This window comes from Harpegnathos saltator, unplaced genomic scaffold (genome assembly GCF_003227715.2).
Source record: "Harpegnathos saltator strain DR-91 unplaced genomic scaffold, Hsal_v8.6 scaffold381, whole genome shotgun sequence".
Lineage (NCBI taxonomy): Eukaryota > Metazoa > Arthropoda > Insecta > Hymenoptera > Formicidae > Harpegnathos > Harpegnathos saltator.
Window position 1 is genome coordinate 758541 of NW_020230185.1, and position 22957 is coordinate 781497.

Genomic DNA, 22957 nt, shown 5'->3' on the forward strand with positions numbered 1-22957 from the left:
CGAACTCTCCTCCTTCGTTGCCGAATTCTCGCGGTCGCCTGCTCGCGAATGCTGCGCGAGCTTGTATAAACCGAGGTATTAGGGTCGTTCTCGCTCTGTGCGCACAGAGAAGCAAGTTTCGGATGTCAACGAAGCTTTGAATTCACGAGTTGAGCTAATATGCGAAACGTCGAGCCGAGTCTCGGGAGGAATGCATGACGCGGGGAATAAATCAGAGTAAAAATATCGCCCGGATTTTCCGGAGGGAGAATGCCGCTCCGCGGTGGCGCTTATCAAGTGTCCAATTATACGGCGTCTCGCGCGAACAAGTCGCGCGTCGAGGCTTCAAGTTGGCTCGGAATTCAGCGAAGGCCGCGAGGGGAGAGACGCGAGAGCTTCTCGCGGCGCGGGATGCGTGTTGCGAATAATCTCTGTTTGTGCGATTGTTCGTCCGACACGCAAACGATTCTCGACGCTGCTCGACTCCGACTGAACGAGTCGACTCCGCGACGAAGACGCGCATCCAGCTGCTTGACGAACGATTCTCTCTCTCTCTCTCTCTCTCGCGAGCGCTCAGTAACGAGAGGATCCCCCGCGTTATCTCAGACTTCTCTTTTTTCAGAAACTTGAGCAAGACGATGACGACGAGTATCTCAACTCCCCCTGGGCCGACGGCGGCAGTCTGAAGCGTCATTTTCAAGGTCTGGATAATATCTCGTGGAGACCACACTAAGCGATCTTATCGCGTCCGTAAGGAACACAAGACGTCACCGTTCACCACAACGGTGGTCGCAGGAGCTTTGCTAACCGCGTGGAAGAGTCAGGTTACCTCCCTCTCCCTCTCCCTCTCTGTCTCAGGATCGACTAAAACCCACCCTCACGCGATTCACGGAGTGAACCAGAGGCGCACTCGGCCGAGCCGCGAATCGTAATCGCGAAGAAACGGCGATTTCGAGGGAACCTTGACAAATCTCTGCCATTCTGTCGTAAATCCGTCACCGTCGTGAAGGCCGCCGACTGTACCCACCTACCCATCTACACCCACCTACCCCACAGATGATGCGACGATATTTTGCGACACGGACTTTTTCCTACTCGAGATATAGTAGCTCAGCTCATAACGCGAGTCGCGCGTACACCGACGACGACGACGATTCCGTCGACAGAGCCCGGGGACGATCCTCGCTCCTCCGCCCCCTTCTTCCCTCCCCCCCCCCGATCGTGCGAGTCTTCGGCCAGACGCTCGTGTACGCCGGAGGGGTTGTCCGTTCGTCGCGACGTTAACCGCACGTCGCCGAATTGCTTTACCTCGCACGATGCCTTTTCTTATAGCTTGTCCACAAGTGCGACCCGCGCGCGGCCCGGAAAATCAAATCCTCGTGCCTCGCATCCCGCGCACGTCGAAAGCCCCGGCCCCACACGTGGGGAGAAGGAGCTTACGCAGGCTCGCGCACAACGTACGAGCGATCGGCTGCATCATATATACACACATATATATATATATATATATTTTTGAGCGATTTTCCACACAGCGCGTCGCGACGTGCCCCGTCAGGCGGGGAAGAAATTCGTCACTTTGAAAGCGACATAAGTCCGAGCAATCTTCGCGCAGGAGATTTAAAAACTCGACGATTTCCGCTTTTCGAGTCACAAGAGGAGCGCCTCTTGGGTGGCGCGGATTGTAAGAGGACTTGCGTTGTTTTTACACGCGCACACACATACACACACACACACACACACACACATACACACACAGGAACCCGCTACTCCGCGCGACACGTTTCGCCGATCAATTCGACCGAGAGAGGCTCGGAGGCTCGTTCTCAAAATGACCGAGGCACATACCTGCAACGAAGCGCACGCACCGAGCGAAACGCTCCCTCTGGTTCACTCGACGACGCCGAGAGCAAACATCCCGGCTGAAAAGCTGAAGCGGAGAACGCGCAGGAGGAAGAAGGGAAGACGGAGAGGCGAGGCGAGGCTCGCGGTATATCACCGCTACCTGTATATTAAAGTCACAAGTTATCTATGGACTAAAAACTTAATCAGTAAACTATATACGAGCTAAATAGCGTTAAATAACGTTACGAGTATTACCAGGTAATTCGCTTGCTGTGTGATCATGATGCGTCCACTCACGTGCATCTTAGACACTTTTATCAGACGACACACCGACGACACACACGTCCGTTTCACCGTTGATAAATTACTCGGCGACACACGCTTTTGTGCAGATAACGAAGGAAGGAAAGAAAACAAGGAGAAAAGAAGAGAGGGGGAGGGGAGGGGGAGGAAAGAGACGAGACGAGACGAGATAGATAACGTGCGCGATTCGCAAAAGTCCACCCCCGCACCGTTGCGGCCTCGTCCATATACTACGATCTCCACACGCACAAATCCCAGCGTTGTTTAGGGTACCTGACTGAGTACGCTCGCAGAAACGTAGTAGGTACCTTCCGCGAGAATCACATACGCGACTACGCACGCGTTCAAATCGATACGCACGAGTGCACACGGGACGAAGAAACGTGCGCGGTTTCGAGAGTGTTTCTCTGTAATAAAGCCAAAACCGAGACTCGGTCTGTTGTTTTTGGCTGTATGTTGTCACGTTCCCCTTCTCTCTCTCTCTTTCTGTACTTCGAATGAGACAATTAGCAGGGCGCCGTTCGGCTTCGGAGGTCGAAGCAAGGAGAAAGAGAGAGAGAGAGAGAGAGAGAGAGAGAGAGAGAGAGAGAGAGAGAGAGAGAGAGAGAGAGATAGGACAAGCGTCGCGAGGATGCAGCGAGAAATAACAGACCCCGATCGTCGCTAAATTTGTTCAGTGCCGTTTGTATCTCGACGTTATATTTTTACAAGATCAAACTACTCCGATTGCGCATAAGTTTAAATGGGTTATCGGGTTCCCTCGCACCCTCTCTCTCTCTCGAGAGAGAGAGGCGAAGCGTACTCTGCGAGCCCGGGCGGTTCATAAAGTCGTGACCTCGATATTATCAGTCGTAATGAGCTTCGTGCTACTCTCCTCAGGCTTTGAAAAAGAACGACTTGTCTTATTATCGTCTCAATGTCAACCGTGAACGCGATTAGCCGTACGCTACGTTATGATTTTGTAAAGCGTTAACGTCACCTGGAATATCGACCAAACGTTTGCCGCATGGAAACTGCTCTCCCTTCGAATACTCCCCCCGTCCGTGTAAGTACTTTAAGGTGTCCAAGTCGCAAGTGTTTGTATCGAAACTTCGAGTACTTCACTTTGAGTCATCCCCCCTCCCCCTTCCTCCTTCGCTCAGGACGACTCGCTTGTAATTGTTCAAAACTAATCGCTCGCGAATCACTTGTGGAAAAAATATCGGGTATTCCATGCGGCATTAAATCGGACGAGATGCTAAGGCGAACCCATACACACACACACACACATACGTGTATTTATCGCTCGACTGTCGATTCACTTTCCCGGAATTCGTGCTATTTCTGCGATCATACACACGCGCACACATACACACACACATATACCGAAGAATATGCATTATATTTACGCGACACATCACTACGAAAGGTACACACATTCTATACACATCGGTAATCTATGGGGAAAAAAAAGATAATTGAATTGTTTTTATGGATTAAGAACAAGTTGTCTGTGATCTACAATAATTAAAAAAATATTTAATAAGTATTAACAGATAAAAATATAATTGAAATATTATCGATAATGTTGAACGATGGAAGAAAGGAAGGAATTAACGAACGGGAGCGAGCGGATTTTATTGGTATACAAGTTGAGAGCGCAGATATTTCCTGAGGCATTGGTAGAGCAATACGATAGCGAGAGATAGAGATAGAGAGAGAGAGAGGAGAGAGAGAGAGAGAGAAAACTAAATATCGCATTAAAAGTCACTGCAAAGGAATTCTAGGAAAAAAAAAAAGAGATATATATAATTATAACAAATAGAGACTTATACGATAGAGCACGCAACGTCTGAGAACATTTTAAATCGCTGCTGTTAATCTGTACTAACTCGCGATAAAAAGAGAAAAAAAAAAGAAAACAAAAAGGTGCGTGCTGCGTTCGGATAGTGTACCAATAAAAAAAAAATATATACATATAAATATATAAATATTATATGGCACTTAACCGTCGCGGCTAAAAGTACATAGGATTAGATAGATTTATAGAAGCGCAAAACACCAAAAATCGTTCCTTCCACCCGCTCCGGCCGTGTATTCGATTATCGATTTTAAATATATCGCATCTCATACGTGACAAGTCAAAGCTCTGTGAATTTATAAAAGCGCACCTCAGAATGCAATTAGCATTTCGTCATTTTACTAAAAACGAAGAGAAAAACGGCAAAAGGTAAAAACACAAGAGAAATTATACGCCTATGCCATCTCACCGAATAATAAGTTGTTCAATGAGCGTTGCGAAAGATGTTCGAGATAATTTTTGTACAGTTCTGGCACACACGCGAAGAAGAAACGTGTAACATCGTCGTCGCGCGCGCGCGCGTGCGCGCGTCTTTATATTTATGTATATTTCAATTATTATAAATTTTTCGATATTATTGTCGAACTATGATCGATTTCGTGTGAAAGTGTATATGGCTTTTTCTGCGGTTAACAATAAAATGTTGTCAAAGCTTTTTTCACGGGATATACATTTTATCATATTTTTTTCGCGCCTTTCCTTGTCCGTTTTTCTTCGTCCTCTGATTTCTCGTTGGTTAATTACGCGTTATATGTATAATACAAACTTGTAACAAATTACAAAAGGGCACTAACTAGATGATAGAGTAAATCGTAACGCATATCATTAACAAGAGAACTGCATATTTATTGAAACATAAAAAGGGAAAAATAATAGTTGTGAATAATTCAGCAAGTCATCTTTGCTCCTGATCACTGCGCGAAATGCTGTAACAGAAAGAGACGAATTATTCTTATAAAAAAATATTAAAACGTGCAATTAAAATGATTGAGATGCCGCGTGAATTTCAGTATATGAACGAATAATTTGTCATCTTTTATTCAGTACTCTAGCCATTATTTCATCATTTTAATCAATGAAATTGTTCTCTTATTTAGTGACTCATCCATATTTTTCTAAACATTACTATTGCTAGCCGTTTCCGTTCGAATTCGATCGATTATATTGTTAATAGAATTGGAGTGCAATCGGTAAAGCTTTTCATCAACAATTTCAATTTTTACAAAATGTAAAAATTCGAAGTAAATTAACTCAGAGATATAACGAGAACTTACCTCCCTGTCAATTTGACCTGTCAATTTGACGTCCTTGTACAGGGTATCCCAAGATTTCTACACAAGAAAATGGTAAAATTTATATAACGGAAATATTGACTAAACAGCAAGATATAATTCAAGACTTGTCTCAGATAAGATTATTGTACACGTTGGGGTTTGATTTGACATCAGGCTTCAGACCCGAAAGTTTATCATCATAACAGTCTTGATAATATTTTGTCGATTTTGTTATATTGAATATTTTTCTCATTTACTCCAGCATGGATTATATATCTGAATGTTAAAAATATATATTTCTAATATGTGTTCATGTTCTTACCTTTAAAATAAAGTCGATAATTTATACCACACCAGTTACCATTTCTTCATATCCTTTATAGATCTACAACAAAGAAAATGAAATTAGCGACACAAGCATAAATGACGCAGCGAGATATAATTCAAGACTCGTCTCAGATAAGATTATTGTACACGTTGGGATTTGATTTGACATCAGGCTTCAGACCCGAAAGTTTATCATCATAACAGTCTTGATAATATTTTGTCGATTTTGTTACATTGAATATTTTTTTTTCATTTACTCCAGCATGGATTATATATTTGAATCTGTTAAAAATATATATTTCTAATATATGTTCATGTTCTTACTTTTAAAGTAAAATCGATAAATTATATCACACCAATTATCATTTCTTCATATCCTTTATAGATCTATAACAAAGAAAATGAAATTAGCGACACAAGTATAAATGACGTAGCGAGATATAATTCAAGACTCGTCTTAGATAAGATTATGGTATACGTTGGAGTTTGATTTGACATCAGGCTTGAGACCCGAAAGTTTATCATCATAACAGTCTTGATAATATTTTGTCGATTTTGTCACATTGAATACTTTTTTTCATTTACTCCAGCATGGATTATATATCTGAATGTTAAAAATATATATTTCTAATATGTGTTCATGTTCTTACCTTTAAAATAAAGTCGATAATTTATATTATACCAATTATCATTTCTTCATATCCTTTATGCATATTATACCAATTATCATTTCTTCATATCCTTTATGCATCTATAACAAAGAAGAAAATGAAATTAGCGACACAACATAAATGACGTAGCGAGATATAATTCAAGACTTATCTCAAATAAGATTATTGTACACGTTGGAATTTGATTTGACATCAGGCTTCAGACCCGAAAGTTTATCATTATAACAATCTTGATAATATTTCATGTTTCAACATTCGATTAAAATATCGAATATTTTCTTTTTATTTATCTAAATACATATTACATATTTAAAAAAAAACATTCATTAGAAATATATATATTTCTAATGAATGTTCTTACCTTTAATGTAAAATTGATGGCCTATGTCACATCCGTTTGGTCATTCCTCTATCTCCATTTCCATTATAGACCTTTAACAAAGAAAAAAAATGAAACTAACGACATATCTTATACTGTGATGATATATGTACATGTTATGTATACAAGTCGTATCTCGATCAACTAATCGGTACAGTAACTAAGAATTATATAATCATTGAATATACCATAATAATCAAATCCACAAAAGGAATGTCGTCGAAAATGAGGTATAAAGATATATTAATAATTTTACAAACCTTAGGCACATAAGGCAGTTACTTCATGTAATGATGTCAAGTATGGACTGGTCCTTTCAAGGCATCAGACTATAAAATAATTACAGGATAATTATAACGCGTATGAAATATCTTTGTCAATATTGATGGAGTTTTTCAAGCAAAATCAGTACGTTGGGATTATATATTTTCTATCATAGATCTTCAAAATGAATAAAATTCATCATAAAATGCAAATTTTGGCAAAAAGAAAGCAAAAATTGTAAAATAATTCAAAATGTGTGAAAAATAAATCCCAAAATATAAACGTACAAAATGCTTATAATACATTGCGATACAATGACTAATTATGAATTTTAGTATCAATTAAATACCTAAAAATTTCTGTTTCTGTTTGCGTTCAACCAGCTGGCGATATCATCTGAAAACATACAAAATAATATAAATATGTGATTATTAAGAAAACTGTCTTCAGACGACTCTGATTTTAAAAACCTGGACGTCCACGTACATGAAGTATATGTCTCGCTTGATGAGCAGAATAGTTTTAATTGCGTTTTATATATATTAATACTTTAATATAAATATAGTAATATAATTTTTTACGTGAGATGGTGATATGTGATTGAGCATATTACTGGTACAAAAGTAGACGTTTTTTTAAAATAAATTTACGATGATATAGTTTTATCAGGATCTCGTAAAAGATATATAATACGTACATATGTATACACATATACATACACACGTGTACATACAAATGTATATATATCACAATCATATAACATATTGGAATAATGTAAAGGTCAAAATATTGCAACAAAATATAATTTCAGATAGTAAATTATAAAATACATCCAATATGCTGAACAATATATCGAAATAGAATTACGAATCGAAATACGAATACGTTTATGAACACTATATATTAATCACGAACACTATATAATTTATTATGAATATATTATAAACATATATTATAAACATTTATGTATTTAAGGCAATGACTCGCTATGGGACTGAAAACGCATAGCCAATTATCCTGAATGATGCCTTTTCAATTGCATAAAATTGCAATTATTAAACATTAATATATCTTGAATTTAGTTTTGATTTATTAATTTTTTTCGTAATAATTTTTTTATATATCCTTTTTACTCAATACAGTCACATCTTTAATGCATAGTAACTTCTTGTTGCATGTTTTGAATATATATATATATTATATATATATATATATAACGCCGCATTGTGCAAAATATATTGTTTCGTCATATTTCTTATAGTTACTGAATTGCGTCATATCGCAGGAATTAACACGCGAACTATATACTCACATTCGGTTATCTTTCGCGTTTGTGTAGTTTTATACGAGATAGCACATCCCCGTGCGGTGAAAGTATTTTCTCATCATAAGATTATTTTATAGTCTCATTTCTCGTTTCTGACAATTGTTTTTTGATCGTAATTACACAAGGTCGCTCATCAGAACTCGAAGAGTTCTCACAAGTGTTCCTCTCGCCGTTCACTTAAAAGTGATATGTAATAAGAATTTTCTTTAAATTCGTCACCTAATTGATTATCCATATTACAGCCCAGATTTCAATAGCTAAACCTAGACAACCTTTTGTTAAAAGCACGCGTTCACAGATATTGCGGTTGTCATAGGTGAAAAGATACACGGTCCAGGCTGATAAGCGCTTAATTCATCGCATAATCATTTAGAGAATAAAGAGATTGCAACTTTATTATTATGTTAAATATTATTAGAATTATTCATAGACTATTAAATATTATTTATATATTTTTATTTATATTTCAGAATAAATCGTACCACCACACATACCATATATTTGAAAATATTAAAAATATATATGTATGTCCTTTTTCAAGCAAGTCTTGAGAAGACAAAAAGCATTTACAATATGAGAAGTCATCTGAATGGCATTATTCGCACGTTAGTTACCTCACAATATATCTCAATCGATCGCATAAGTAGGATAAATAAGATCTCTCGTCAGCAAACATTACAAAGTAATCTTCAGTCGTAATACATAATGCTTCTCTAACAAGTTCAAGTCAGAAGCAATCAGAATTAAGAAGAAATCAGAAGAAATCGGAAGCAAACGAGCTTCGTCAAAATGCAATTCACAATGAGTGGTCGATGAACAATCGCTTTGTAATATTTGCTCGTATATTCAACGTCCCACCCGAAGATTAAAGTAAGATTATGCATAATAACAGAGTTTTACAAAATCTACTCACCTCGTTAACAGGTTCATTGAGATTAGCAGTTTCGAGTAAGTAAGCCTATCTTGTGATTGCAGTCTCTTCTCCATTAAAAGACTCTTGATTAATTATGTTCAGTTCTAAATAAATATTATGTTGCTATTGTAACGTGCACTGGAACGTGGAAGATTCTTCAAGACAGAACATGCTGTTTTTTCCCTATTATTCATAACGATCCCCGAAGGACCAGGGCAATGTGTATCAGATTGCTGCACTTTATGAATAATGGAAAAGGAGCATTCCATTGGCACGAGACGTTTGACAAGAACCCTAAATATTTTCTATAATATCGCAGTTTTTCTAAGCTCTGAAAAGAGGACGTTGTTCATGCTCGTGGCGTAAACTGTACACTTGAAACATAGTAATCAGACTATAATTAAATGTACAAATTTAAGTGAAGAGTTTTGTATTCCTAAAGAGTATCAGACGACCTACGTCTTATCAGAAAAGTTCCTGTGGAGAAAATGTTAGCTAATACGAAGTAGTCTTCCACCCATGTTTTGCATACGACGCTTTAACACCGATTCGCACGTATCAACAACGTCGTGATTTTCGTCAAATGGAATCAAATGGCACTAAAGCTAAACAATAAACGCAGGTACGACATTGTATATTGACAAGTTGAACTTGTTATTATTACGACCGAGATATATTTTGCTCTATAGACACTGAAGGAAAGTCACGACGTTAATTCGATACGTTTACTAATGCGTGTGTGAACGTCGGTTTTGTCACATTCGAATCCACAAGGTATCGTATCTCTCATAAACATAAAATATATAAGTCTCAATAAAATTATTATATAAAATGTCACTTCTTCTTTGCCGATTGCTAAATGGTACTGTACAAACACTTGTGGACTTTTTGGAAGAAAAGAATACGTAATTGCAGATTGTCTACGTGAAAAAGTTTGTTAAGAACTTCTCCCTTGTAAACAATTTTAACACATAGCCAACCTTTCCTACGTGGAAGATATAGAAAACCGTTGAACTGAAAGCAGAACGATGATCATGAAATGTTTTACATAACAGCAAGAGACGTGACTTGATGATAGCATCTTCAAGATCTAATCAGCTATGTTCGCAATTTGTAGAAAACAAAGTAGTATATATGTATATATAATATAATATATATAAATATATATCAGTATCTAAAATATAAGCTTGCATCATGTATGTATATATGTATATATCTTTATTGATGAAATTATGTTTCTGTTAAGATTAAGATTCTTCACAAAGTATTAAATATTATAATTGCAGATATAGTATCAGGTGTGCTTAATGTTTGTATGTACGTGTGCGTATGTGTGTGTGTGTATGTGTATGCGTGTGTGTATATGTATACCTTACTACTAAAATAATTACTTTGTGAATATTTAGGAGTTAACAAAATTTGATGTATCTTCTCATGATTCAACCATCATATTCGAAACATCTATACGTTGATATTACTAGTTGTCATTGATAAGCAAGTGTATCCGTATATAAATCTTACATGCAAACGTCAACGTTTTATTTCAGTCATGTCACGCGCGCCTTTTGTCATTTATATACTAGCATTTGCCTTTATCATGTAGACAAGATACAAAATAAAAGTGTGGCGAAAGTATAATCTAGATTCGGCGAAAAACTAATCAAATGAAATCTTATAAGAATAAACGACTGAAACGACATAATTGCGATAAAGAAAAATGTAAGGAAAAAAATATCTTTCAAGATTCTAAAATAAATTATTTCAAATACATACTTTAAATAAGACCTTCTTTCGGGTCTCTACTTGATAGTTGACAAACTTCATATTTACTTTACGATACGGTTCTTTGAATTTTATCAAGGGTAGAACTGCAATGGATTGCGTCTAATAAAACACAGAATAGATTAAATTGTTACTATTTTGTTGATGGTGCTTGGCATCAATCAAACGACTAAGTAATAAAAACAGTAAGTAATCTGAAGCAGATTCCTCTACAACGTACCAACTAATGGCGTTAAAATTGAGTGTCGAGCCAATATGCGATCGATAACGCACACGAGAAATGTGATCCGAGGAGACAAAGAACTCCAGCATGTATGAACTTTATTATTGCGATTACGTCGAATTCGCATACTGTCTTGTTTCTGCATAGTCGTGTTACACATAACTCGATATAAATATCGGCTACGTCCGATACGGTTTCATTTCATTCGTAAATCATACTTAATTCTCCCCTCTCTCTCTCTCTCTCGATTACTCCTCCTCCTTTTTCCCTTTGATCAAGAAAGTCAAATGATGTGATGAAGGCGAGAAGTAAATAAGGACGCAATGCGAGCAGAGTATGCATCGAGAAATTAACGAAGGATTCCCATATTGTAACGCATTTAATATCGCCGTCGTTTGTTAGGATAATCATCCGGGCGATTACGGTCATTTCCTTGCCAACGTCCACTGCCACCACTACCTCCACGATTACCACCCATGTTACCCATGTCCACCCTCATGTCCATCAAATCCATTATCTGTCCGCGATCATCGTTATAACCCCCTCGATTACCGCGGTCCATAGTGTTGTACGCATCCATAAAGGATTTCGGATCCTACACACAGATTACACGAAAGATCGCGAATCATACGGGGAGGTCGAGAGTTTGGTTACGCGCGATTCGCAGATTTTGGATGTAGCATAAGTACATTTTCGTACGGTTCAGGGCGACCATCCATGTTTGACAGCAGCAGGTCATCGTCAATTTTCGTCAAATCACATAGAAAAGAAAGGGGAAAACACAATGTTAGATTTGCTGTTTTGTGTGCGATCATGGCAGTGAACTGCGTGAGCGCAATTCACGCGCCAGAGTAACAAAGGGTATACAGCTTATCGATATGTAATTTCTGTAGCGGGTAGGTTCTGGCGACATTGATTAAATATTACGAGACCAAGCAAATGCCCAACGCAGACAGATAGGCGGCAGTCCTGTTATGCGTGTCCAGACAAAAATCAGACCGTTCGCTACGCGGTACTTCAGGATTTTTTCTCGTGCAATTTCTCCTCCAAATCGCGACTTCAACTCCGAAGTGTAAGCCTCGAAAGTGCAGCTCGACGAGCGTAACTGTTCGCAACACTGTGTATTCTGTGCCAGCGATTTCTAAGCTTTACACCGAAAAGTTGGAGCGCGATTGAGGAGGATCGATCAATTGATTGATCATCGTGTGGAAATTATTGCTGTTTTCTTGTAATAATGGCAACGTTCGTATGTTCCAGAGGTCCTACAAATTAGATAAAATACTGTCTATATCTCGTCTTAGACATCGCATAGTGACGGACAGAAATCGTTTGTGTACAAAAGTACGATTCTGATTTCTAATAACCCTAAATCCAGTACAAAAAGATTCGTTTATATACGTATACAGTATCTTCGGCTTAACTAGAACCCTCGTTAAGAATTATTAGTCAGCCCCATCACGCACACAGCACGACAGCGACGATTGAGTCACTTGTATAACTGTGCGGTGTATCGGGTAAAATTTGCGAGAACGAGTTTGAACCTCGTGAATAATCGGACGATAAGAGACATATGTATGTATATATATATATATATATAAGACGATAAGACGCACATTATTATGCGAATAGATACTGTCCCAGAATGAAGACGGTTGATCCACTTTCACGTGCGGTAAACGTGCCGGTTCAACGTGTCAGTCGGAAATAGTTATCGGAACGAAGGTTTTGTACATCGGATAATTTTCGTTGCTTAATCAGTACGTTGTTGTTATTTTTTCACCAAGTTTCCGCAGAATTCTAAAGCTACGAGCACAACCCACAGCAAGCAAAGAGGCGTGATCAAGGTCTCTGAGCAAGCTTCTCTCCGGTAATGCTCGTGCTTCAGGGATGTATCGTGCGAGTAAGAATATTATGTATAAAAATATCCCTACAGCGAGTATACACATTAAGATGTGTACAATTACCCCCCGAGAGTAGTGTGCTTCAAATGCGTATTCTAAGAGACCTACAGAGAGATTTTTGCAAGACAGATAAACAAAATTTCAGACTGATGTGGTCGGAGATGCCTGCGCGGAAGTACCTGCACGCACGCGAGGATTAAGTTTCCTCGAAGATTTTCTCATATGCATTTCCTAGATGTAGCTCTTTTAGTTGGACAAGTGTCTCGTTGGGCATTTCTTGGTCGGCAGATATCAAGTCACTATGGAACCATACTGCTCGCGAACTTTTCGTTATGCATTTCTGTTCATAATTTATCACAGACAATATGGGAAACCGATACACATAGGCGCGCTGTGTACGAAATTATGATTACTCGAGTTCCATAGCAAACAAAATTGATCGGAACGTTACTACAGAATGGTAGGCTACAGAGTCTCCTGCCTGCAAACCATATGGAGAGACCAACGCGGCAGTTGTATTTTTAGACCTAAAACCTTTTTCACGAGATAAGCAATGAAGAGTTCAGTGATGTGTGATATAATTATAGGTCACGCGTGGAGAACGATCTTTATATAAGCCACTTTGTAAAGATCAAACATGTCATTTGGAGTAGGTTGATCGTATTCGATTGATTTATTAATTACTAACATTAATTAGGTAATTGTAATTATTATCGCCGCTACTTTGGCTTCAATAGTTTCGGCAGAAATGTTTCAATGAGCAATTCAATAGTTTGTCCCAAAATATCACTATTAAATTTAGATATCGTATTATACTGCGCACGTCAATTGCTATGTACAGTGATATATGAACATAAATCCTTAAATTATGGTCATTGTTATTGAAATTCTCAAGAGATTTCGCATCCATCGGGAGAGCAGTCGATCAAGTAAATTTGAACATTTACGCATCATTAGATCAGATGCATAACGAAAGTTATGTACCTCGGTACGTTCAGTCAGCAGAAGTATGTTTATCAGATAGATGTAGCAGAGTTACGTGTAATCACATTTTCAGGTGTTCACATTCGTACGATAATATCGGTTGAAGATTATTTTAAATGCGATTAGAGTGTCGCCAACACTTCGTGCTGAAGTGCCGTCTTTCTTCGCCTAAGTATATGCACAACATTGATCCCTCCATATGTTGAACCATCAAAAGTTAATATTCATATCTTATTCGGGAAATAAGTAAAAAAATAAGAGAATAGAGAACTTGTAGTGTTGCAGACATTAGTACTCTGCTTATTTTAAAGAACATGCTCAATTGAGAATAGTAAGGCTTGTCAATCTTCGTATAACTAACGTTATACGCCATACAAAATTGCACTTTGTCATGCACGACGCGATATTTCACTCGTTGCAACAAATGAAGTTTGTGCAAGATACGCGAGAATATCTTGATATTGTATCGCGCAAAAGGATAAAGAAATTCATAGGAAGAAAAGTCAACTATTGTAAGAACTTGATGTTATGATATATAAATAAAATTGAAGTGAATGTGAAAGGGATACGTTACCACTGGTATGCCGCTTCCACCTGTAACAAAGAGCACGCACACATAAATATTTTATTACAAAATATGAGATATAAAACCACGATAAAAAAACGTGTTGCACGTGAAGTGACAAGTTCAGAGTTTAAGTATGTAATATTATTGCGATATTTGCTATAATTATAGCTAACAGATTCACTTTAAATATGCCGATATATTGATACAAATATAAAATATATTAATAAAAACAACGATATTTCGAAGATATTTTCTTCTTACCGTCAGGTTGACCATATCCATCACGATCATTGTTACTAACGGAATCGTAATTTTTTCCGCCGCCGAGACCACCGCCACTACTACGGATAGCTTGTTCCTAAAACATAAAACATTCATGTGTAAGTCACAAACAAAATTGAACAAAATTGAATTTGAGTTTCCAAGAAAATTGCCAGATATTGAAAATTTTAAAAATTAATCTTATCTTAAATAAAAAGATAATCTTATCACTCGACGAACCTGCATAAACAAATTATTTTCCTGTTGACGTCTGTGCAGTTCCTCTTCTTGTCTTCTGATGCGTATCGCCATTTCCTCCTGCTGGCGTCGTCTTAATTCTTCTTCGCGAGTTCTTTGTTCTTCGGCTTGTCGCTCTTTCATCTCCCATTCTCTCTTTTGCCTTTCGCGGTCCGCTTCACGCATACGCAATTCTGCAACGCAAAAAGTGATAATTTATATATAACTGTAAAAACTGTAATAATTTTGTGTTTCAATTGTCAGCACACAGCAATTACAAAATCAATCAACCATGTTTCCTATGTGAAACTATAATTTTTTATTCCCCTACAATAGTTATTTGGCACTTGTAGATAAAAATTCATCAAACAAGCGTGGCATCGGGGATTTGGCCAAAAATTGTAAACAACACTTTACACAAAAATATTAGAATACATACGTTCTCTCAAAAGTTCCGTCTCATGTTCGTATCTAGCAAATTCCATTTGGGCCTCAAGTTTTTCTTCCTCCATCGCCATTTCTCGTTTGAGCGCTTCTTCCTTTTGCTTGTACAATTCGTGTAATTGCTTCCATCGTGTACCATATTCGTGCTCAAAACTACCCAATTGCGCGAATCGTGGCCCAATGTCACGAGCCTTAAAGAATTCTGGATTTTTGCGTGGTAGATTTTTATCCGGATAACCGTCTACGTCATCTTGTTGCTCAAACGGCTCCACAACTACTGGCCGAAGCGAGCTATAATAAAGATAGAAATATTCAATTAAACCTATCTTGCCGAATTTTACTTTACTATCAATATTTTTATTTTTAATAATTTTGTGTTTCAATTGTCAGCACACAGCGATTACAAAATCAATCAACCATGTTTCCTATATGAAACTATAATTTTTTATTCCCCTACAATAGTTATTAGGCACTTGTAGATAAAGATTCATCAAACAAGCGTGGCGTCGGGGATTTGGTCGAAAAATATTTGGTAAAAATTTTTTCTAGGAAAAAACCGATAACTTACGCCGTGAGGAAGTAGCAACCTTCTGTACATTTCCTCAGAGCTAACTGAGCCGACGGTTTTCGGCAATATTCGACTACTCCTTCGCCAGTGCTTTTACCTCTATCGTCAACAATAACTATTGCACGTTCGACCTCGCCGAATACACTAAAAGCTTTCTCGAGAAGCTCATTGGATATCCAAGGTGTAAGATTCTTGATCTTGATTGTCGATGAGTGAGGAGCAAAACGTACTTTTAATGCACGACCTTTGCGCACTGTACCATCTAATTCATGCTTTGCTTTCTCTGCATTTATTCTATAATCCTAAACAGAAAGAAAACTTATCATGTTTTTACATGCTATTGCTATATACAAAATGAATAATACTTTTATAATAACAACGTAATCATTTTACAAAATGCAGCCAGAAAATTATATCATTATGTATCAGCCGGTAATTATTATAATCATGTATTGTTACTATAGAAAAACTCTGTTCATTTTAAACAGTTTATCAACAACTTGCAACACTATGATTACCATTCTGAGAAAAGCAAAACTCTTCTCTTTATTCACAAACAGTTCAGATATTTCTCCATATTTCCGGAACATAGTCTGTATTTCTTCTTCTGTTACGTCATTTGTCAAGTTTCCAATGTACAAACGATTTCTGCCGCTAAATTTCTTTTCTGTCATTTCTTGAGGAGGAAGCTCATGAGTGGGTCCACTGATAGCCATAATACGCTCCATCAGTCGATCCTAAAATTGATATACAACATAAGTAACAGCTATATATTTGCCAAGACAATATAAAAACTTAGTCAATCAATGCAAAATATAAACTTACATCTTGCGATCTGTTTCTATCACCCATGTTTCTGTCTCCACCACCACGTCCGCCTCTTCCACCTCCTCGCATTCCACCGCCACGACCCATACCCATGCCGCCTCCACCACCCATGCCGCCACCACCCATGCCGCCGCCACCCATGCCGCCGCCACCACCCATCCCACCCATCCCACCCATTCCACCCATCCCACCCATACTTTCTGACATTGGGTTGTCCATACCTCCATCCATGGAATCATTTATCTTCATCTATAAAACCATAATATAATGCTGTTTTTAGTTAAGATTCAAATTATTGTGCTCAATATCCAACAATGGCTTTTGCTAGCCTTTCATTCTTATTGGTTCTTTCAGAGCCATCGATAGTTTTCTTTGTATTCTGTTTTCAATTACTATCATTCTATAGATTTCATACTATTTTATATATTTTATTTATTATAGTAATTTTTTAGAAACCTACCAAGAGTTTCCTACTTACATATCTATAAATTGATATCATTTGATAGATACATAAATTAGCATAATTATAAAAATGATGTTGCATTTAAATGCAGTGTTTATTAGAAATACATCTGATTTTCCTGTTATACAAATACATGTATCCGTAGTCTTTGAGAAACGGATGCAACGCAGGAAATCGGAAATATAAAGCGCCATTTTAAATGCTAGCCCGCCATCTTGTATTTATTAGCCTCACATTGAATAGGAATTAAGAATGACTCAAATCTTGCGAAATATTCAATATGTTTGTGTCCAACAGCGAACATTATCTCAAAGAGAGCTTTTTTCAAACAACATTGCACATTTACGGAAGAATACCCGCGATGAGAATATAGCGATTCTAATTCCGATGGATCTCTTATGTAGACACGTAGACCTAACACATATAGGCACATGGATTTGCATATTTAATCCCACATCAGAAAAATTGTAAGTAGGGAATTGTACGTTTATATCTACAATAGAACATTATTTTTCACAACCGCCTTGTACGTTTCCCCTCAAGTTCCGGCAAATAGCGGGTAAACTTTTCTTTCTAACGTGTCTTCCATCGCGCATATATTTACACACAAATCTGCTTCCATGATTCTTCCGAGCTCGCGGATATCGGAAAAAAACGCTACTTCATTAATTCGATATGAATGTAGCTCGCGCGATGCGCTAATCGAAACATGCAGCTAACAATGGAGCTGCACTTTATCTCTCCGATATGGCGCGGCGTTACTACTACGCTACTTCATTGCTATCAATCTTCCGAAAGTATTTAAAGTGCATAATTACCGCTTCATTATTTCTGCCTCCGCCGCCGCCACCACCTCCACCGCCGCCGCCGCCGCCGCCACCGCCTCCACCCATTCCGCCACCGCGGCCGCCCGAGAAACGCGTGCCTCCTTTTCGGCCGCGAGGCCCGCGATTTCCTCCGCCGCCGCCCGGTGGATTCCGTTCGCGTGGATTCTCATTACTATTCTCGGCGGGAGTATTCGGCGTTTCCGTTTTTACATTCGATGTCTCCGTTCCAGCCATCGTTTGTTCAATCCGACGTCGAAACACGCGCTCTAAGTACAATGAACGCGACGATAGTTTTCCACCGCTGAATTCCCTCTAGTCTCTCTGTTCGTCCTCCCAAACGCTCACTATGGCGTCCAACGGCGGAAAGAACGTCGAGGTGACCAGCTATGATTCATTTCAGCCTCCCTCCTCCACCTGTCGCGGTGCATGTCGGGATAGCTCGTATGGCCGCAAGGATTGGTCGAACGGCTGACAGTAACGTACGGTGATTGGTGCAGTTACTTGACGCGCAGATGTTGCCAACAGAGAGGAAGCTGAAAGCGGCCAACACGGCGTTTTCGGCGACACCGATTTTTCGCACTGGAAATGGGCGCCATCTGCATCCATTTTGAGAGGAGAAGTACGATGTTACATCCACTTTTAGGTCTTGGTGATAAAATCTACATGTGGTGGAAGTCCGTGCTACATCCACTTTCAGGCGGTTTATGTCCGTGCTGCAACCACAGTTACTATCTCTATGCCAGACTATTCCCGAAGGTCTAAAAAGAGGGGGGGGGGGGGGGAGCAAGAAAAATAAAAGTACATATTAAATATTAAATCCTCTACATACATGTTGCCATATCAAAGTCTCCTATATAATAAACTATTTGATACGTCTGGAGACGCATGATGTATCGTTGCCAGCGTCTCGTTCCCTTCGTCCTGCTTCTCAATTCAGCATCCCGTCCGCTCCGGACATTCGCTCGTGGCACTGACAATGCCGAATTCAAACTGTCTCTATTGACATGACATACACGAGATCTGCGATCGCATCATTGATCTTTCTTTGGACAAGAAAATCCTGAGAGGAACGCTGTTCGAGAATATCACATTTTATGTTTCAGGTGCCTTGCAAATTATTGAATCCGATGTAACAAATCAGGGAAAGTATGAATGCGTCGGTATGAATAACACCACGGAGTACTCCAAGTCAATCACGTTATACGTGAAACGTACGTATATTTAATATTATATAAAACTTACCTTTTTAAACAAAAAGGTAAAAAAAGGCGCCAAGTACAAGCGCAACACGTATTGTGTTATTTTTAGAAGTATCAAACTCAAATTATTTTTTTTATTGTATATATGTGTACATAAGTTTTTACAAGTAAAACTTATAACTATAATAAAACTCTGCAACACTTTTCTACTGTACAAAAGAAGTGATATATTAGAACAGTAGCGTCAACTGAGAAACCTAACATATATATATATGATTATTGTATACTTAACTTAATATTTTTAGAAATCTCAAATTCAAATTATTTTCTTTTTTAAGATATATATTATGTGCATAACATAAGCTTTTATAATATATGTACATAAACTTTTAAAAGTAAAAATTATATCGTGTTATAAAAATTTAACACGTTTGTTAATAGTGTCCAATATTTAAAAAAAGATATCTTTTTAAAGGTTGTGTTATTCAAAATATTCAAGAAAACCTAGCTACAAAAAATGTCCATAACATAAATTTTTACAAGTAAAATTTATCATTATTTATTAGAACACTGAGTTATATGGTTATTTTACTTGTTATAACAAATTAATTATTATAACAATGCAATAAAAAATATTAAATACAACAAATCTTGGCGCGGCTGCACCAAAAACTATATCGAACTAAACCTTGTTTAATACATATATGACTGCATTTTTATTATAATAATTGAATTGAATTGAATATGATTCTTGGAACAGACGTAAATAAGTATTGTGAAGTTTGAAGCGAGTCTCTCACAGGCATGCTTTGAAAACACGAGTTGTTTTCATTTTCAGCTAACGGACGACGCAGGCATCAACACTGATCGGCAAGGTGGGGGGTAACCGTGCCTTCGCGATTGTTTGGTTTCGTACGCTTATATATGACTCGGTGATTGCGGAAAGGACATTGCGCCTCGAGCCGACGAACGACGCGCATACCGCGACGTAGAGTACGAGTGTCGGTTAATACGCGTTTCTTTGTCCGAATCTTACTTGCGCGAGTGTTAGAGCTAGAGTCAGTGTCGTCGCCAGTGCTACGATCCGGGGATGCTGCGACGGAGTAACCAGAAGGAGGACGTCGGATCGAGAAGTCAGGATGGAGAGAGGACTTGGAGCGCGCCGAGAGACGTAGCCGAGGACAGCGATACATTATGTATGGTATTCGAGGTACCTTGAGTTATTATTATTACGCATTATTATTTTTCTGATTTTAACGGACCTTACTCGAAGTAAGGACATACCCGAGTCGAAATTAGATCAGCATTCATAGTTTATCATCTGAAAAATGATAAAATAGCTTGATATTTGATTATTCGTTAACCTAATTTCACGAACATGAGTTCTACTTTTCTTTTCTTATAAAATATGAATGTCTATTCAAGCAAGGTTGCTGAGTCAAGCTAAAGTTTATGAATACAAATTTGTAATTATGTTCTCAATGAAAAATTGCACATAATTTAAAAAGCTATGAATAATGATCTTAGAACCTGATATAAATTTTACAAGTATTGATTTTTATTCGTCTAATAATGCTCAGATTGCTGTTTTCGTTTAGAATCTGCTAGAATGTCGGTTTCTCATTATTATTTATCTTTCTTATTGTGCCGAATCTGAATTAAAATCTCTATTAGTGAAACAGCATTATTAGACATAACCGTTGTCTTTTTGCAGCTTCAGCTCTTTTGAGAGCTACAATTCTCATCATTCTCATTAGAAAAAAGAAAAGAAAAAAAAAGAGAAGAAAAAAGGAAAAAAGAACTTTAGGAATGATGAGAATTAAAAGTGTTTTTCATCTCCCATTTCCTCTAATTCTTATATGATTATTTAATCCTTATATATTTATTTCACGCGCAGTTTTAACAAAGGCAGTTCTATTTACGTTTTTGTCTCTGGTCTCTTTCTTGCGCTGTCAAGCGAATATATAATCAACATCAACAAAAATTGCTCATTTAAATTAAGAATATAAGGATTAAGTACATATACATTATCGAGATAAACGAGTATTAAATAACTGCGGAATACGTCGCTGTTGAAGACTCATCATGGGCGGGACTGCGAGAGTAGCCAGATGAAGACGTTCAGGTAGGACAAAGCTTGTTCACTATTGCACATCTAGATATTCTGCATTGATTTTTCAAATTGGATGCAATTTGCAGGATCAATGTAGAATTAATATTTCGACTCGGGAAAAACTCGGGATTGAGAGCGAATTGTCATTGCACATGGACAATCTTCTGACACTAATTTCTGGTATTGATCGGTCTTCAATTTCGGTACTGATTTATTCTCTAATTTCTTTATAAAACAAGAAAAATTGATACGAATCATTCGTTTATTCGAGTTAATTTGTTGAGTAAATTAGAGGGATAAACGCCTGAAAAATGAGAACAAATTGTCATTGCACTTGGACAATTTTCTGACACTGATTTATGGTATTGATCGATATTCGATTTTCAGTACTGATTTACTCTTTCATTTCTCTATAAGAAAAAAAAACTCATATGAATCGTTCATTTATCCGCGTTAATTTGATGAATAAATTAAATATTGATCGGTCTTCAATTATCGGTACTGACTGATTCTCTAATTTCTTTATAAGAGAATAAAAATTGATACGAATCGTTCTTTTATCCGACTTAATTTGTTGAGTAAATTAGTGGGGTAAGTACCTGCAATATGAAAACAACTTGTCATTGCACTTGGACAATTTTCCTGACATTGATTTATGGTATTGATCAGTCTTCGGTTTGCGGTACTGATTTATTTTCTCATTATTTTATAAGACAAAAAAATTGGAACGAATCGTTCGTTTATCCGAGTTAATTTGTTGAATAAGATTAGAGGGGTAAGTACCTGAAAAATGAGAACAAATTGTCATTGCACTTGGACAATTTTCTGACACTGATTTACGGTATTGATCGATATTCGATTTTCGGTATTGATTTACTCTTTCATTTCTCTATAAGAAAAAAAAATTCTTTCATTCATCCGCGTTAATTTGATGAATAAATTAAATATTGATCGGTCTTCAATTTTCGGTACTGATTCTCTAATTTCTTTATAAGAGAATAAAAATTGATACGAATCATTCTTTTATCCGACTTAATTTGTTGAGTAAATTAATGGCGTAAGTACCTGCAATATGAAAACAACTTGTCATTGCACTTAGACAATTTTCTAACGCTGATTTATAGTATTAATCAATATCCGGTTTTCGATACTGATTCAGTCTTTGATTTTTCTATAAAAGAAAAAAAGATCGATACAAATTGTTCATTTATCCGCGTTAATTTGATGAAAAAATTAGATATTGAACGATCTCCGATTTTCGGTACTGATTTATTTTCTCATTGTTTTATAAGACAAACAAATTGATACGAATCGTTCGTTTATCCGAGTTAATTTGTTGAATAAAATTAGATGGATAAGTACCTGAAAAATGAGGACAAATTGTCATTGCACTTGGACAATTGTCTGACACTGATTTATGGTATTAATCGATATTCGGTT

The 22957-nt window shown here is 37.5% G+C and overlaps 2 protein-coding genes across 7 annotated transcripts in view; one reads left to right on the forward strand and one right to left on the reverse strand.

Moving 5' to 3' along the window:
- LOC112588023 (temperature-induced paralytic E) overlaps positions 1-4630 on the forward strand; it is a 29402-nt gene extending 24772 nt beyond the window's left edge. For all 3 annotated transcript variants that reach the window (XM_019843032.2, XM_025300755.1, XM_011147201.3), the window contains one exon: positions 602-4630. In XM_019843032.2, coding sequence (XP_019698591.1) covers positions 602-665 — 64 coding nt within the window. In that variant the 3' untranslated portion in view covers positions 666-4630. The remainder of the gene's footprint in view (positions 1-601) is intronic.
- A 158-nt stretch (positions 4631-4788) lies between these two features.
- LOC105186771 (hrp65 protein) lies at positions 4789-18576 on the reverse strand. Of its 4 annotated transcripts, XR_003113204.1 has the most exons (16): positions 18197-18576; positions 16913-17164; positions 16606-16824; positions 16088-16389; positions 15515-15810; positions 15079-15269; positions 14839-14935; positions 14584-14603; positions 7229-7275; positions 6876-6944; positions 6598-6668; positions 6216-6316; positions 5890-5952; positions 5561-5623; positions 5239-5295; positions 4789-4890 (listed from the first exon to the last, which is right to left on the reverse strand). XR_003113204.1 is itself a non-coding variant. In XM_025300754.1 (9 exons), exons 1-9 carry the CDS (start codon positions 18437-18439, stop codon positions 11504-11506), a joined length of 1758 nt encoding a protein of 585 aa, XP_025156539.1. In that variant the 5' UTR covers positions 18440-18576; the 3' UTR covers positions 10317-11503. The 4 variants fall into 4 exon arrangements, 2 of the variants coding, with proteins under 2 accessions (XP_025156539.1, XP_025156538.1); XR_003113205.1 differs by lacking the exons at positions 5561-5623; positions 5890-5952; XM_025300754.1 differs by lacking the exons at positions 4789-4890; positions 5239-5295; positions 5561-5623; ... (3 more) ...; positions 6876-6944; positions 7229-7275 and adding an exon at positions 10317-11641.
- Between the last annotated feature and the right edge of the window lie 4381 nt (positions 18577-22957).

What these genes read in the sequence shown, in the direction of transcription:
- LOC105186771 (XM_025300753.1), bottom strand. Translation starts at nt 18,439, where the DNA reads ATGGCTGGAACGGAGACATCGAATGTAAAAACGGAAACGCCGAATACT. An exon ending in GAGGCAGAAATAATGAAGCG is followed by an intron (nt 17,165 to 18,196) that starts GTAATTATGCAC and finishes ATGGTTTTATAG; the next exon opens with ATGAAGATAAATGATTCCAT. An exon ending in ATAGAAACAGATCGCAAGAT is followed by an intron (nt 16,825 to 16,912) that starts GTAAGTTTATAT and finishes TATCAATTTTAG; the next exon opens with GATCGACTGATGGAGCGTAT.